Source organism: Theropithecus gelada, chromosome 3 (genome assembly GCF_003255815.1).
Source record: "Theropithecus gelada isolate Dixy chromosome 3, Tgel_1.0, whole genome shotgun sequence".
NCBI lineage: Eukaryota > Metazoa > Chordata > Mammalia > Primates > Cercopithecidae > Theropithecus > Theropithecus gelada.
In genome coordinates this window covers 18,394,926-18,413,248 of record NC_037670.1, presented here as the reverse complement: position 1 = coordinate 18,413,248, position 18,323 = coordinate 18,394,926, and the positions used below count along the sequence as shown (strand labels likewise).

The window sequence follows — 18,323 nt, the reverse complement described above, 5'->3', positions numbered from 1 at the left end:
AGCTCTGGAGGGCGGGGGCTGAGCCAGGCCTCATCCATGCTTCCCTCCAGAAGCATTTTTTGGTTACCAGCCCTCCCTCCTCTCATGCTCTGATTTCCAGTTTCACCTCCAACTCCCAGCCTGGGGGACCAGAGTGCTTACGTCTGTGCATAAGTGTGTGCATGTTGTATAGTGCACACATTGCATGTGTTCATGGGTTTGAATGTGTTCAGCTGCAAGCATTTATATGTCTGGATTGATTGGTTCCATTTCTTGCTCAGTTTTATCCAAAATCCCCCAATTTAACCAACACAATAGGTCCCTGATCACCTTGCCTAAAAGATGATGAAACAAGTTTTTCAACTCTAAACTCAACATCTGCCTCCAAGGCAAATAGAAAGCTTGGAATCTAAGACAGCCAGTAGTGAGAATGCCCTTCGGGGACAGTTCTGGGCTATACTATCTGGAATAGCAGACTCCTGGGGCAAGAGGGCTGGCCCATCTACTGGGGAACGTTTAACCTGAGACAGCCACAGCAGAGCCCCCCAGAAGGAGAATGCAGCCCAGACAGGGGAAATGCGGAAGAACGCCACCAGCACAACACAGACTGGGAAAAGCAAGTTCCAGATTACATTCAGAATAATTCCTTTTTCATATCATCAGAAATTACTAAATTAGGAAACACGCATTGCAGGAATACACAGAGATATGACTCAACTCTATTTTTTCTAGAAAGTAACAGAATAAGGAGCACACAATCCCAATAGTGGCTGCCCCAAGAAGTTCATGGTAAATTATTGATGATGTTCTCATTTCTATGTCAGGCAGTGGGTTCATGGGGGTTTATTGTATTAGGATTCTCAGTAATTGGTCATCAGTCAATCAGTAAGAGCTGAGCCTCTGGGGACCACTGATGGGAGTGTGTGCTACAGAACTAATCCAGTTCTGTAAACCCGAGATCCTCCCCGACCTGGGAACAGGACGTCCACCAACCACATGGGAAAACTCGATCCTCAGTGCTCTGAGGCTTTGGCCATCAGTGCAGGGCTTGCTAGCCTGGAGCAGGAGTGGACAGCCAGTGGGGAAGACCACTCACTCCACCACAGGAGGGTAAGTCACTGCTGTGGCCACTGCACCTGGGCCCTGGGAGTCTTGGGCGAGACCACATGGGCATCTTTAGCCACGCCCTCCACCCGGGACACTACCTTCTGATGAGGACTGTGTGAAGGGATCACTGAAGAGGGTTTAGCAGCAAATTCTATGTAATCAGCAGAATAGACAGCAGGGAGTATGGAAATAAAAAACAAAGACCAGAAACACAGAGCTGCATAGGAAAAGCTGGTTTATTTGGCTCTCATGGAGTCAGAGAATGACTCTAGGACCCCGGACTTCCCTGGGGGGATGGGCAAGGTCAGCAAGGGCTCCAGATCATTCTGTCATATTCTCGATCCAGAATTCAGAGGGTTCACTGAGCATGCTTTTCACCTGCCCCATGTGCAGAAGATCAACTGAGGACTCATCCGGGGAGTGTGCAGGTGTGGCCTCATCTGCATGGGAGCAGCGGGTCTGGAGATTCATGGTCAGCAGCAGGAAGGGATGCCGCAGGAGATGGGTCTGCAGAGGACGCTGGCGCAGGAGGGCTGGCAGCACCCAGAGGACTGACAGGAGAGAGCCGCATAAACAACGGGCCTGCAGCTCACAGGCACGCACAGGGAGGACTGGCAGGAGGGGGCCACACACACGATGGGCCTGCAGCTCACAGGCACGCACACGGAAGACTGGCAGCTCACAGGCACGCACACAGCTGGCTTGAAGCTCACGGGCACACACACGGAGGACTGGCAGCCCACAGGCACGCAGCAGGATGCCTGGCAGGGGCTGGACACACAGCAGGTTGGCTGGAAGCCTGAGGAGCAGCTGGTATGGCACATGGTGATGTGTGGCTGGATAAGGTCGAGGCAGAAGACAGTGATGTCTGGGGATGGCCTCCCTGGGCAGCCTTTATACCTGGACCCAGGCATCCCCACAACACAGAAGCACGCCTGCCTTCCTTGTTTTTCTTCCTCAGTGCTGTCTCCTGGAGCTTAATTTTCTGTTGTAGGTGTCTCTGGGTTTTGTTTGGCCCTTAGTTTCATGACTAATTGTACCTTCTTTGAACTCTTGGTATGCTTGGAAACCTGCCAGAGTGTTTTACTGTCTGCATCTGGATTCTTCTTTGTTCTTTAAAATTTTTACCTGAGTTACTTTTGTGAGATTCCAAAAACTCAGATCTCCAGATTTTCCTCTCTGTGTGATGATGGTCCTTAAAAGACAGAAGTTTACACTCCTCCCATGGCTCAGGAAGGCTCCATAGTCAATGTGAGATAGAATAGAGTGTTTCCAGCTGTTCTGTGGATGTCCTGAGAGCTTAGAGCTGGATTAGAGAGTTAGCAGATGGAGAAAGAACACAGAAATCACTTGTCCATAGGATGAGTGGGAACAAAGGGTGTGGGTCACAGAGAACTTCTTGTGAGTGGTGACCATGGATCTTTGTCTTGAGAAATCCTCCTAGTTAAGAACCAAGATGAAACAACACCACTGGCCCTCATGCATGGAGACACAGCTCTAAGGAAATCAAGTTGGTCCAAGTGTGTTCCCAGGGAAGCATGTCAGGCCAGTGAAGTGCCCCGTGGACAGCCACAGCAGGATATGTGTGAGCTGAATATAGAAGGTTCCAAGGGCCAGAATCACTTCTGGGCATGTTCAGCAGAAAGGCATGTGCACCCCGTACTGCAGGGACAGTAGAATCTCTGAGCCTACAGATGTCAACACCAGATCACTTGGAACTTGGCACCATAATAACAGAACGAAGGAAAAAGCCACGTGATCATCTCAATTGATATAGAAAAGGCATTTCACAAAATTCAAGATGCTTTCATGATGACAACAATCAACAAACTAAGAATAGAAGAAAACTACCTTAACCCAATACAAGCCATACATGAAAGACCCACAGCAAGCCTCATACCCAATGGTGAAAGACTGAAAGCTTCTTCTCTAATATTGGGAACAAAGCCAGCATAGTACTGGAAATTTTACTAAGAACAACTAGGCAAATTTTTGTAAAAGAAACAAACAAACAAACAAAAAGCATCCAAATTGGAAAGCAAGAAGTAAAGTTAACTCTGTGATATGATTTTTATATGTAGAAAACTCTAAATATTCCACAAAAAAAACTATAAGAAGTAATAAATGAATTCAGCAAAGTAGCAGGATACAAAAGCAAAACACAAAAATCAGTTCTATTTCCATAAACTAACAAGCATAATCTCAAAAGGAAAGTACAATAACAATTCCATTTACAATACATTAAAAAGAATAAAATAGGAGTTAACCAAAGAAGTAAAATAATTGTGTAACAAAAACTACAAAACATTGTTGAAAGAAATTGAAGGCAACATAAATAAATGGAAACACATTCCATGTTCATGAATTGGAAATTGTTAATATGTCCATACTAACCAAAGCAATCTACAGATTCAATGCAATCCCTGTCAAAATCCCAAGGATGTTTATTGCAGAAATAGAAAAACCCATCCTAAAATTTATGTGGCATCTCAAGGGACCCTAAATAGCCAAATCAATCATAAAAAAAGAACAGAGCTGGAGGAGTCACACTTTCTGATTTCAAAACTTACTACAACACTACAATAATCAAAGCTGTGGTACTGGCATAAAGACCAATATATAGACTAATGGAATAGCATAGAGAGCCCAGAAATAAACTCACAACTACAGTCAAATAATTTTTGACAAGGCTGTCAAGACCTTTCAATGAGGGAAGGACAGACTTTTAACAAATGGCAATGGGAAAACAGGATATCCACACACGAAAGATTATTTTTAACCCTTACCTCACACCATATACAAAATTAACTCAAACAGGATCAAAGATAGAGAGTCTCAGTAGAGAAATCAAAACTATTTTTTAAATGGGAATGCTAGAACTAAAAAGTACAATAGCTGATATTTTAAAACCCACATGATAGACATAAAAGTAGAATAAGATTGAAGAATAGTCCATGATCTTGAAGGCACATCAATAGAAATTATCCAAAATGAAGGAGAGGAAGAAAAAGAATTAAGAAAAATGAAAAGAGCTTCTGAGACATCATTAAACAGCATTGCATATATGTAATATCAAACTATAATCCCAGCACTTTGGGAGGCCAAGGTGGGTGGATCACAAGGTCAAGAGATTGAGACCTTGGCTAACATGGTGAAACCCTGTCTCTACTAAAAATACAAAAATTAGCTGGGTATGGTGGCACACACCTGTAGTCCCAGTTACTTGGGAGACTGAGGCAGGAGAATCACTTGAACCTGGGAGGCAGAGTTTGCAGTAAGGAGAGATTGCACCACTACACTCCAGCCTGCGACAGAGTGGGACTCCATCTCAAAATAAATAAACAAATAAAAATAAATTTTTTTAAAAAAAATAAAGCACTGGGCATTCTCCCCTAAAACACAAAGCTACAAACACAGAGCCTCCTCTGCCCCTCAGCAACAAGGGGACAAGGGTGAGGGTTTGGAGGGCTGTACTTTCAGTTAAAGAGAAGCTAGCTGTTTGCCTGCAGTATAGACTAAGGAGCCTGGAGCCTGGACTGAGGCTGCCAGGTTGAAAACCTGAGACCATGACATCGGGTTCTGGCACACTCCATTGCTACTGGAAACAGCCGTCCCAGTATTCCCACCATCCTCCTCCTTGGCTTATGGATCACCTGAAGGAGGTGGCGCACCTTGTTGGGATGAAAATCCGGGTGCACTTTGCCCTAGCAGTCCCACCCCGAGAAGTCCTACCCCCAGAACACTAACAAACAGATTGTGGGATGGGTTTGCAAATGTTTTTATCAGTGCCATCTGTAATAGCAGACTCTTGGGAACAACAGGCCTGCCCGTCTACTGGAGAGCATTTAACCTGAAGTAGAAACAGCAGAATCCCAGGAAGCAGCCACACTGGATACAGAATACACCCATGAGAAATGCAGAGGACCCTTGGCAACTCTATACAGAGTGGGAGACATAAGCCTCAGAAAATTACTCAGAATAATGCCCTTTTAATATCACTCAAAACCACTAAGTTAGAAAACACACATTTCAGGAATACAAAGAGATATGACTCAACTCGACTTTTTCTAGAAAGTAACAGAATAAGGGGCACACAATCCCAACAGTGGCTGCCCCAAGAAGTCCATGGTAAATTATTGATGATGTTCTAGTTTCTGTCAGGTAGTGGGTTCATGGTTCATAGGTTGGGGGGGGGGTTGTTATAATCATTAATAATCGATCAATAAAAAGTGGGCAGGCTCAAGATGGCTGAGTAGAGGCACCTGACACTTGCCTCTTCCACAAAGAAGAACCCAAAAGAGTAAGTAGGTAACAACATTTTGAATGGGACATCTAAGAGAGACACTGGAATTCAGCAGAGAAGTGACAGGAAATATGTGAGGCACAGAAGGAGAGGGAAGGGAGGCAGCTGGCCCAGTTGGAATCAGTCGGGAGCTCACAGAGACTCCCCAGTGCAGGGAAATGGTAAATGAGAGATTCCCAGCTGTCTACATTTCCACCATGGACTCAGCATGGACCTGAAACCCTAGCCATGGGAGAGCCTCTTGTCCTTCACAGGCCCTGAGACTTGCATAGGGATTTGCCAGGATGCTACATAATGGCATTGCTCTAGAGAAAGAGCCCACGCTGGGTCCCACACACCCACCAAGTCCTGAGCAGCCAGCTGTAGCATGGTGCCATTTTGAGAACCCAGCCCCTAAAAGTCTGCATCCTGCCCTGGGTCCCAACAGATTCTGTATCTCCACATCCCTTCAGCCCTACTGAATCCCACAACCCCCACCAACCCAGAAGGGCTGCAGGAGTGCAATACCAGCTGGACACATCAATAAGGCAGGGGTTACCATGCACTTGCATGTACCCTGAGTACAGGCTTTCCACACCCACCATCATAAATTACCCCACACTATTCACCATAGCCTGTGTCCATGCATACTGTGTGGCCTGGCACTGCACCCCCAGTGCCCAAGCATACCATCTGGGGGCCTGGTGATCCCCCCCACCCAGTCTACCAATGCCGGCCATCTGTGCACTCCTCCCAGGGACCTAGGGATGGGCCCACCCAGCCTGCCACTACCACCAATGCCCACTTGCATGTGCCACCTGGGAGCTTGGGGACTGGCTTGCCCAGCCTGTCACAACCACCGCTAACATTAGTAAGTGCTTTCTGAGAGCCCAAAGGCTGTCCCACCATTGCTACTACCATCATCCATGTCAGACACACTGCCCAGTGGCCCAAGGACCCATCCATGCATCCATCCTACTGCTGCCACTGCTAGCACACAAGCAAGCTGTCTGGAGGCCCAAGAATCAGCCTGCCTGGACATGGTAACACCAGGGCCAGCATATGCTACTCAGGGGCCTAAGGACAGGCACATTTGGCCCACTGCTGCCAACACCGGGGCCTGAGATCTGGCTAACCTGGTATTTCTGACCCCAGAAAAGCCTCACCACAGCCTCCACTGACAATCACAGCCAAGCCGCTGAGGAAATCACAAACACTACTGATGCTATTCATAGCCAAAGAAATCATACACAGACTAAACTACTGCATGTACCCAGAATAATAGCTAAAGTATCCCACCCAGCCACCACCATAGGCATATCTTCAGGAAAAAGTCTTCTCATAAAAAAACCAGTCCCCAAAATTGGAAGAAGCGATTGTTACGTCAGATGTGCAGATATCAACATCCGAGGACTCAAGAAACGTGAAAAAACAAGGAAATGTCACACCTCCAAAGGGACACAAGAATTGTGCAGCAGATTCAAATGAAAAAGAAATGTGTGAATTAGCAGAAAAAGAATTCAAAATAGTGATATTAAAGACATTCTGTGAGATATAAGAGAACACAGATAAACAATACAAATAAACTGAAAAACAATTCAGGATATGAATGAGAATAACCAAAGAGACAGACATCATAACCGAAGAATCAAACAGAAATCCTAGAAATGAATAATTCAATAAATGAAATAAAAAGTCCATTTGAGAGCTTCAACAATGCAGCAGATCAAGCAGAAGAAAAAATTTCAGAAGTTGAAGACTGGTCTTTTTAAACAACTCAGTCAAAAAGAAAAAAAGAAGAATAAACAAAGCCTATCTGACATATGGAAAACTATAAAGTGAGCAAATATGCTAATATTGGATGTTCCAGAAAACAAAGAGAAGCCCAGCCCAAAGGCATAGAAAACCTATTTAGCAAAGTGATAGGTGAAGATTTCCCTAGTCTAGTAAGAGATTTAAACATTCAGATGCAGAAAGCTCAGAGATCCTGATATGCTTTGGAATTCTATCTCTGCCAAAATCTCATGTTGAATTGTTATCCTCAGTGTTGGAGAAGGGGCTGAGGGGGAGGTGATTGGATCATGGGGGCAGATTTCCCCCTTGCAGTTCTCATGACAGTAAGTTCTCATGAGGCCTGTTTGTTTAAAAATGTGTAACACCCCCCCATTTTCTCTCTTCCTCCTGCTCCAGCCATGTAGGACATTTTGGCTTCCCATTTACCTTTTGCCATAATTATAAGTTTGCTGAGGCTTCCCAAACCACACTTCCTGTACAGCCTGCAGAACCATGAGCCAATTAATCCTCTTTTCTTTATAAATTACCCAGTCTCAGGTAGTTCTTTATAGCAATGCAAGAACGTACTAACACAGATCAACAAATAGATACAATTTAAAAAGTTCTTTTCCATGGCACATTATAGTCAAACTGTCAAAAGTCAAAGACAAGGAGAGAATTCTAAAAATAGAAAGAAGAAAGCAACTAGTCGTATATAAGGCAACCCCCATCAGACTAACAGTGGATTTCTCAGCAGAAACCTTACAGGTCAGGAGAGAATGGGATGATATATTCAAAGTGCTGAAAGAAAGAAACTGATAGCCAAGGATACTATACTTAGCAAAATTATCCTTCATAAATAAACAGAAATAAAGTCTTTCATGGACAATCAAAAGCTGAGGGTATTCATCACCACTGGACTGGCCACATAGGAAATTCTTAAGAGAGTATTACAATTCTAAATCTATATGCCCCCAACACCAAAAGAGCCAGATATACAAGCAAATATTATTAGATCTAAAGGAGGAGATAGACTCCAATACAATAACAGTTGAGGACTTCAACACCCCACTCTCACCAGTAGACATATCATCCAAACAGAAAATCAACAACAACAACAACAAAATTGGATTTAAACTGAACTTTAAAACAAATAGACCTAATAGGCATTTAAAGAACATTTCATCCAACAGCTGCAGAATACACATTCTTCTCATAAGCACATGGAACATTATCCAGGACAGACCCTATGTTTGACCACAAAACAAGTCTCAACTAACTTTAAAAAATCAAAATCATATCAAGTATCTTCGCAGACCACAATAATTAAAACCGGATATCAGTAACAAGAAGAGCTTTGGAAACTGTACAAATATGTGGAAACTGAACGACATGCTCCTAAATGACTATTGGGTTAATGAAGACATTAATAAGGAAATCAAAAAATTTCTCAAAAAAAAAAAAAAAGGGAAACACAACATATCAAAACCTATAGGCTACAACAAAAACAATGCTAAGAGGGATGTTAGTAGTAATAAATGCCTACATCAAAAAGGTAGATGTGGTGGTGCCTATAGTCCCAGCTACTAGGGAGGTTGAGGTGAGAGGATCACTTGAACCCAGGAATTTAAGGCCAGTCTGAGCAACACAGTAAGACTCCATCTCAAAAAAAAAGTAGAAAGATTTCAAATAAACGATCTAATGATGCACCTCAAGGAAGTAGAAAAGCAAGAACAAACCAAATCTAAAATTAGTAGAAGGAAAGAGACAAAGAATATAGCTAAACAAAATAGACTTCAAAAAAATACAAAGAATTAACAAAACAAAAAGTTGGTCTTTTAAAAAGATAAACAAAATCAATAAACAGCCAGATAGGCTAACCAAGTGAAAAAGAAAGAAGACCCCAATACACAAAATCGGAAATGAAAAAGGAGACATTACAACTGATACCATGGAAATACAAAAGATCATCTGGCTGGGCACAGTGACTCATGCCTGTAATCCTAGCACTTTGGGAGGCCAAGGCAGGTAGATCACTTGAGCCCAGGAGTTTGAGACCAGCCTTGGCAACATGGCAAATGCCCAGCTCTATAAAAAATACAAAAATTAGCTAGTTATGGTGGCACATGCCTGTAGTCTCAGATACTCAGAAAGCTGAGGTGGGAGGATCAGCTGAGCCCAGGAGGTCAAGGCTGTGGTGAGCCATGACCACACCATGATTGGGTCACTGCACTCCAGCCTGGGTGACAAAGGGAGACCTTGTCTTTAAAATATATATATATTTTTTTTTAATATATATTTTAAATATATAATTATAAAATATATTTTTTATATACAATATATACTTACATATTATATATAAAAGATTATCAGAGACTATATTCTGAAAAACTGGAAAATCTAGAGGAAATGAATATTTTCCTGGACATATACTACCTACCAAGATTGAATCAAAAAGAAATAGAAAACCTGAACAGACCAATAATGAGTAACAAGATTGAATCAGTAATAAAAAGTCTCCCAGCAAAGAAGAGCGCAGGCCTGAATGGCTTCACTGCCAAATTATACCAAACACATGAAGAACCAACACTAATTCTCCTCAAATTGTTCCAAAAAATTGAAGAGGAGGGAATTCTTCTTAACTCATTCTATGAGGCCAGCATTACCTTGATACCAAAACCAGACAAAAGCACAGTAAAAAAAGAAAAGTACAGACCAATATCCCTAATGAACATAGATGCAAAACTCCTCAACAAAATACTAGCAAACTGAATCCAGCAGACCATCGAAAAGATAATATACCATGATCAAGTGGAAATTATCACACAGATGCAAGGGTGATTCAACATACACAAATCAATAAACATGATACATCACAGCAACAGAATGAAGGACAGAAAGCATATGAGCATCTCAATACATGCAGAAAAAGCATTTGACAAAATTCAATATCCTTCATGATAAAAATTCTCAACAAACCATGCACAGAAGAAACATACCTCAAAATAATAAAGGCCATGTATGACAAACCCACAACTAACATCATATTAAATGGAAAAAAGCTGAAAGCCTTTCTTCTATGAACTGAATGAGACAAGGATGCATTTTTTTTTTTTTTCAGTTTTCATCTTGTTTATTCAGTTTGCTCCAAGGGCAAAATCAACAGTAGTAGAGATCACAAACATTATTTTGATTGGCCTCACAAGTCTGATCAGTAAAACCTGAAAAACAGAAAATGTTATCTGAGTTGCAAAGAAAGCACTCCTGGAGTTCACTAGCGTGATAGCAAGTGGAAAGAATATAAATGCAACAGGTGTTCACATTTAGAACAGTACTTGTAAACCTGCTCATTTCTAGACAATGCTGGGACCCTTGTTGCAAACCCATCATATATCACTGCTGATTTCCTTGACATGAAATACGACTTTACGAAAATCTTCCTAGACCTTACTCTGGCTGCATTTGAGTGGCTCCTATGCCTACGGCGCTGGCATATGCTGTCAAGATTTCCACTGTTTTGTTTCTAGGGTCATTCAGGCTTCCTTCAGCCAGTCCTGTGCCACTTGTCTGGATTTCCCCTTCAGCTGATTGACAGACTTTGCTGCTAGCTCTAGATCACCATGCTCAATGCAATAGGAGGCATATGACAGTAATTTAAATGTGTTTATATCCTCAGGTCAGAGCTCTGGGGGCGGATTCAGTTGCTGAGGCAGGAATAGAAGCAGGGACTGTAGGTAGGAGAGGAAGTACTGACACGAGCTATTGCTGGTTTCATCAATCATTGCTACCCTTTGGGCCAGTTTTTGAACAGTGTAAAAGCAGGCTCTAAGGGTCTCTTCACTGTACACCCCATGGGTCAGGGACTCTGGAGGGGTGGCTGTGGTTAAAGCTTGGGTAAATTCATTATCAGAACAGTTGGCTTTGATGGCCTCAACTGCACTACCCAGTGGGACAGTAGGCGTTTCCGCAGATGAGGTCTGCATGCTGTACTTTAAAGCCTCCACTGAAAGCCAGAGTTGGTGGGCTTTTCTGGCTTCCTCTTCAGCAACTGCATGACTCTGAACAGCCTGTTCAATTCCTCTGAGTCTGGCATAGGCAGTGTTTATATCCAGAGTAAAGTTGTCAACTTGCTCTTGACTGAGACGACAAAACTGTAATTCTTGTTCCGAGAGTTTCTCAGACAGGTTCTACTCAAATTCACACTTCAGTTCCTGTTCTTGTACCCTAAGGACATCTCGCAAGTGATCAGTGTGGGCAGCGACCTGTCAGTGAAGCTGGGTTCTCATTTCATTCTCCATGGCGTCTCTGACTTCCTCTATCTTTCTGTCCTATTCAGACTGCATTTTACTTCTGTGATGTTCTAATGCTTTTGCTGCTGCAGAGTCAAATGCCTGCTTTTCTTCCAGCTTTTGTTTCTCCAAGGCTAATGTGATGTGCTGCTTTTCTGTGGCCTTCTGTTCTGCTAGCTCTCTGTTCAGCTGGTCGATATGACGATGTGCATGAGCAATCAGGGAGTTCAGATCATCAGTAGAGAGTTTGTCCACTAGGTCAGAAACACTCATTCCTTTCCACCCAGGAAGGACTTCTGGAGTAATGAAATCATCCCAAGCTTGGACCACCAGCTCATGATACTGAGATACAACCTTAGCCTCAAATTGAGCTGCTTGGACCTTTTTGACCACATTATCCAGATCAACTATTGTGTTGTGAAGTTTATATGAGGCTTGGCCCCAGCAACCTCCTCTTTCTTTGAATTTTCAGTCACACTTTTCATCTTCTCTAACTCTTCTTTGGCTTTGAGAAGGGCATCAGCAGCTTCCTCTACTGCCTTTCCGCCTTCTTCCAACACATCCTGCACTGTACGCCACTTAGCAGACTTCTTCTTGCCCTCAATCTCAGAAATGTCCATGGCAGCTTTCAGTATGTTGGAGTGCACATTGACAGCCTGGACCGCAGCGTTCTGAGCTGAAATAGCCTGCAGAGTGACACTTGGAGTTTGCCTCAGAGCATCTTCTAAGCTCTTGGCTAGAGACTCAATTTTAACTTGTTCTCGTTTTTCCTGTTGTGCAAGGCAAGCTGCAACTTCTTCAGGTGCTCGTTCCCTTACAGAAGATGAGGATGCTTTTTCTGAAAGTGGAGGGGTGTGGGTTTTCCTTCACCAATTTCAGGGTGATCAGTTTTTAAAGATTTCTCATGCTGAACCCCAGGGACTAACAGCATATCATCTGCTGTTGCTGAAGCTGGAGTATCTCCCTTTTGCTTTTGGAGTTGTGAGCTAGGCTATTTAGACTTCTTTGTTACTTCCGATACACTAGAGATTTTTGGTGGACCAGACTGAATCGATTTCTTTGGCAATGGAACATTGTAAGGTGCGGAACCAAGAACCATCTCGAAGAGTTTGTCTGAGTCAGGTATGGTTTTCTCCACACTTTCCCGGAAATGGGAATCCCATTTGGCATACAGAATAGTGCCATCAATTCCTCCACCAACAAAGAAGAGGCCAGCTCCAGCAATTTTGCCAGTAGTCAACCCAGAGCTGCCTGAAATAGAGTATCTGTGGCATGGTCACAATGGACGGAGGACAAACTTCCCACAGAGACAACTCTGGGGAGCGGTGGTCACACCTGATAACTGACAGGCCCACAGCATCTCTGTCGAGCAGACGGTGCTGCTGGTGGACGCGGGAGCTGCCATAGCGGCATGAGTAAGTGGAGGCATGCGTGCATATGTCAAGGATGCCTATTTTAATCACTCCTATTGACATGGTTTGGATCTGTGTCCCCACTCAAATCTCATATTTAATCCCCAGTGCTGGAGGTGGGGCTGGGTGGGAGGTGATTTGATCATGAGGGCCATTTCTCATGAATGGTTTAGCACTGTCCCTGTTGGAGGTGTTGTCATAATAGTGAGTTCTTGTGAGATCTGGTTGTTTAAAAGTGTGTGGCACCCTGTACCACCCCACACCGCTCCAGACATGTGAAGCATTGGTGCCCCTCTTGCCTTCTGCCATGATTGGAAGCTTCCTGAGGCTGTCCCAGAAGCAGAAGCCTCTATGGTTCCTGTATAGCCTGCAGAACTATGAGCCAGTTAAACCTCTTTTCTTTATAAATTACCCAGTCTCAGGTATAGCTTTATAGCAACGTAAGAATGGACTAATACACCTATTCAACATAGTACCACAAGCCCAGGCCAGTGCAGTCAGGTAAGAGATAGAAATAAAAGCCATTCCAATTGGAAGAGAGGAAGTCAAAGGGTCCCTCTTTGCACATGACATGATTTTATATTTAGGAAAACCTAAAGACTCCACCAAAAATCTCTTAGAACTGATAAACAAATGTAGTAAAGTTGCAGGATACAAAATGAACATATAAAAATCAATAGTGTTTTGATACACCAATAACAAACTAGTTGACAAAGTAAGCAAAAAGGCAATCCATGAAGGCTAAAACAACTCTATCTTGGATGCTAATCTGCCATATGGACTTCTAGTTAACCTGTTCTTGGAAGGCCTCTAAGATTTCCAGTTTAATCTACTGTTCGGGCCGGGCGCGGTGGCTCAAGCCTGTAATCCCAGCACTTTGGGAGGCCGAGACGGGCGGATCACGAGGTCAGGAGATCGAGACCATCCTGGCTAACACGGTGAAACCCCGTCTCTACTAAAAAATACAAAAAAAAAAAAAACTAGCCGGGCGAAGTGGTGGGCGCCTGTGGTCCCAGCTACTCGGGAGGCTGAGGCAGGAGAATGGCGTGAACCCGGGAGGCGGAGCTTGCGGTGAGCTGAGATCCGGCCACCGCACTCCAGCCTGGGCAACAGAGCCAGACTCAGTCTCAAAAAAAAAAAAAAAAAAATCTACTGTTCGTTGTATAAGAGCACATACTATAAATCTTGCTTCAAAACAACCTTGATGTTATTGTACTTCAATTGATTACAGAGCCCTTCTAAATCACGTATGCCCTTTCCTTGTGGTATATAAGCCTTGGGTGTGGATGGGGTAATGGCACAGGGATCCGCCAACTTATCTTACCACCAAGTCACAGACATGGCTTCTGTTTTAAGTCCTTATTAAATGTTTCTTTCTGAGAAACCGGATCTGTCAGCCTCTTTCTGTGGCCTCTCAGCTTCCTTGAACTTTGGGGGTAGGTTTACACAGACCTGCCCACCATGGAACACAATCTCATTCACAATAGCTATTTTAAAAATAAAATACCTGGCAATAAATATAACCAAGGATGTGAAAGACCTCCGCAAGGAAAACTACAAAACACTGATAAAATAAATTGAAGAAGACACAAACAAATGGAAAGACATTCCATGTTCATGGATCAGAAGAAATGACATTGTTAGAATGATCATACTACCCAAAGCAATCAATAGACTCAACGCAATCTCTATCAAAATGCCAATGACATGTTTCACAGAAGTAGAAAAAACAGTCCTAAAACTTATATGGAACCAAAAAAAAAAACCTGTAGGCATCGCACCACTTGACTTCAAAATATATTACAAGGCTAAACAGCATAATATTGATATAAAACCAGACACATAGATCAATGGAACAGAATAGAGAACCCAGAAATAAATCCATATATTTACAGCCAATTGATTTTCAACAAAGGTGCCAAGAATGTACAATACAGAAAGGACACCCCCTCAATAAATGGTGCTGGGAAAACTGGATAGCCACATGCAGAAGAATGAAACTGGATCCCTACCTCTCATCATATACAGAAATCAACTCAAGATGGATCAAAGCCTTAAACATAAGACTGAAAACCATAAAGCTACCAGAAGAAAACATAAATGAAATGCTCCAGGACATCAGTCTAGGCGAACAGTTTATAGCTCAGACTACAAAAACACAGGCGACAAAAACCAAAATAGACAAATGAGATTATATTAAACTGAAAAGCTCTGCACAGCAAAGGAAACAATCAACAGAGTGAAGAGACAACCTGTTTAATGGGAGAAAATATTTGTAAACTATGCATCTGAAAAGTGACCAATATCCAGAATAGGTAAGGAACTCAAACAACTCAACAACAACAACAACAACAAAACAAATAATTCCATTAATAAATGGGCAAAGCACCTGAATAGGCATCTCCCAAAAGAAGACATACAAATGGCCAACAGGTATGCAAAAAAAAAAAACAAAAAAAACTCAACATCACTAATCATCAGGGAACTGAAGTCAAAACTAGAATGAGTGGCACATACACACCATGGAATACTATGCAGCCATAAAAAAGGATGAGTTTGTGTCCTTTGTAGGGACATGGATGCAGCTGGAAACCATCATTCTTAGCAAACTATCGCAAGAACAGAAAACCAAACACCGCATGTTCTCACTCATAGGTGGGAACTGAACAATGAGATCACTTGGACTCGGGAAGGGGAACATCACACACCGGGGCCTATCATGGGGAGGGGGGAGGGGGGAGGGATTGCATTGGGAGTTATACCTGATGTAAATGACGAGTTGATGGGTGCTGACGAGTTGATGGGTGCAGCACACCAACATGGCACAAGTATACATATGTAACAAACCTGCACGTTATGCACATGTACCCTAGAACTTAAAGTATAATAATAATTTTTTAAAAAACAAACTAGAATGAGATAGCAACATCTTATTAGAATGGCTAGAATTAGAATGGCTATTATCAAAAAGACAAAAAATAACAGATGCCAGTAAAGATGTGGAGAAAGGGGAACTCATACATCATTTGGGGAAGTGTAAATTAGTACAGCCATTATCAAAAACAGTATAGAGATTTCTCAGGAAACTGAGAAATAAAACTACCATACTATCCAGCAATCCTGCTACTATTTATTCAAAGGATAGGGAATTGGCGTATCAAAAAGATACCTGCACCCCCATGTTTATTGCAGCACTATTCACAATAGCAAAGATACAGATTCAACCTAAGTGTCTATCAATAAATAAATGAATCAAGATACTGTGGTATATATTCACAATGGAATCTTATTCGGCCATAAAAAAGAATGAAGTCGTGCCATTTGCAGCAACATGGATGGAACCGAAGGTCACTGAAGACAAATATTACATGTTCTCACTCACATGTGGGAGTTTACAAAGTTGATCTCGTGGAAGTAGAGAGTAGAATGATATCACCAGAGGTGAAGAAGGGTGTGTGTTAGAGGGGAAGTGAGTTTGGTTAATGGGTACAAACATGCAGTTACACAGAAAGAATAAGTTCTAATATTTGATATCAGCATAGGGTGACTACAGTTAACCATGTATTGTATGTCTCACATCAGCTGGAAGAGAGAGTGTAAAATGATCTCAACACGGAGAAGTGATAGACAAGGTGATGAATATCCTGATTTCATCATTACATATCCTCTGTGTGTAAAGAATCACATATACCCCATAAATACATAAAGATATTATGTATCAATTTTTAAAAAGTGCCATATGTGGACCAGTGATGGGAGTGTGTGCTGCAGAACTAATCCAGTTCTGTAAACCTGAGATCCCCCCCGACCTGGGAACAGGACGTCCACCAACCACATGGGAAAACCTGATCCTCGGTGCTCTGAGGCTTTGGCCATCAGTGCAGGGCTTGCTGGCCTGGAGCAGGAGTGGACAGCCAGTAGGGAAGCAAGACCACTCACTCCACCACAGGCGGGTAAGTCACTGCTGTGGCCACCGCACCTGGGCCCCGGGAGTCTTGGGCGAGACCACCTGGGCATCTTTAGCCGCGTCCTCCACCCGGGACACCACCTTCTGATGAGGACTGTGTGAAGGGATCACTGAAGAGGGTTTAGCAGCAAATTCTATGTAATCAGCAGAATAACAGCGGGGAGTATGGAAATAAAAAAGAAAGACTAGAAACGCAGAGCTGCATAGGGAAAGCTGGTTTATTTGGCTCTCGTGGGGTCAGAGAATGACTCTGGGATCCCCGGACTTCCCTGGGGGGGATGGGCAAGGTCAGCAAGGGCTCCAGATCATTCTGTCATATTCTCGATCCAGAATTCAGAGGGTTCACTGAGCATGCTTTTCACCTGCCCCGTGTGCAGAAGATCAACTGAGGACTCATCCGGGCAGTGTGCAGGTGTGGCTTCATCTGCACTGGGAGCAGCGGGTCTGGAGATTCTTGGTCAGCAGCAGGAAGGGATGCCGCAGGAGATGGGTCTGCAGAGGACGCTGGCGCAGGAGGGCTGGCAGCACCCGGAGGACTGGCAGGAGGGAGCCGCATACACGACGGGCCTGCAGCTCACAGGCACACACACGGAGGACTGGCAGGAGGGGGCCGCATATACAATGGGCCTGCAGCTCACAGGCACACACACGGAGGACTGGCAGCTCACAGGCACACACACGGAGGACTGGCAGCTCACAGGCACACACACAGCTGGCTTGAAGCTCATGGGCACACACACGGAGGACTGGCAGCCCACAGGCACGCAGTAGGATGCCTGGCAGGGACTGGACACGCAGCAGGCTGGCTGGCAGCCTGAGGAGCAGCTGGTATGGCACATGGTGGTGTGTGGCTGGATAAGGTCGAGGCAGAGGGCGGTGATGTCTGGGGACAGCTTCCCTGGGCAGCCTTTATACCTGGACCCAGGCGTCCCCACAGCACAGAAGCACGCACCTATTGTCTTCCTTGTTTTTCTTCCTCAAGGCTGTTTTCTGGAACCCAGTTTTCTGTTGTAGATGCTCATGTTTTTTATTTGGCCTTTTGTTTCATGACTAATTGCACCTTCTTCAAGCTCTTGTTACATCTGGAACCTGCCCAAATTTATTGGTGATGCACAGGCAGTTTTAGCTCCACCTGCCTGATATCTGCCTCCCTTCATTCGTTCCACACTGAAGCAGACATGAGTGGTACCCAAAAAACCTCCTCGAACCACAACTTCTGTTGTATCAACCAGAAACTTTGGGGAAGAGACCAGAACTGAATACAGACAATGTAATCACACTGGGAAACCTGCTGGAGTGAGTGATGCAAAACTGGCTACTCTATCAACCATACAGTTGAGATTTAGGAGATGCTCGTTTTCAGGCAGTGGTTAACCAGCAGTGCAGACTGTGATTCCTGAGAGAGAAGAAACTTAGGAGATAAACTCCCACTTCCCAGCTCTCTGCTGGGGCAGGCTTCCGAAATGCAGTGTCACCAGCTGCAGTCTGAGCAAAATGCAATGGTCCAACTCTGC

General features: G+C 43.7%; 3 protein-coding genes and 1 pseudogene across 7 annotated transcripts in view; all 4 read right to left on the bottom strand.

Annotated features, from left to right (window-relative positions):
• The window catches only part of TSPEAR (thrombospondin type laminin G domain and EAR repeats), a 216,278-nt gene that overhangs the window by 171,229 nt on the left and 26,726 nt on the right, over positions 1–18,323 (bottom strand). The gene's annotated exons all lie outside the window — the stretch shown is intronic.
• LOC112620414 (keratin-associated protein 12-1-like) lies at positions 1,305–1,944 on the bottom strand. Of its 3 annotated transcripts, none has more exons than XM_025378963.1 (2): positions 1,729–1,944; positions 1,305–1,668 (listed from the first exon to the last, which is right to left on the bottom strand). In XM_025378963.1, the coding sequence occupies exons 1-2, from the start codon at positions 1,908–1,910 to the stop codon at positions 1,560–1,562; spliced, it is 291 nt and encodes a 96-aa protein (XP_025234748.1). In that variant the 5' UTR covers positions 1,911–1,944; the 3' UTR covers positions 1,305–1,559. The 3 variants fall into 3 exon arrangements, with proteins under 3 accessions (XP_025234748.1, XP_025234747.1, XP_025234746.1); XM_025378962.1 differs by having other exon boundaries at positions 1,560–1,787; positions 1,836–1,910; XM_025378961.1 differs by having other exon boundaries at positions 1,560–1,910.
• LOC112620400 lies at positions 10,589–12,790 on the bottom strand (annotated as a pseudogene).
• On the bottom strand, positions 17,268–17,648 carry LOC112620413 (keratin-associated protein 12-1). Of its 2 annotated transcripts, none has more exons than XM_025378959.1 (2): positions 17,467–17,648; positions 17,268–17,376 (listed from the first exon to the last, which is right to left on the bottom strand). In XM_025378959.1, exons 1-2 carry the CDS (start codon positions 17,646–17,648, stop codon positions 17,268–17,270), a joined length of 291 nt encoding a protein of 96 aa, XP_025234744.1. The 2 variants fall into 2 exon arrangements, with proteins under 2 accessions (XP_025234744.1, XP_025234745.1); XM_025378960.1 differs by having other exon boundaries at positions 17,268–17,495; positions 17,586–17,648.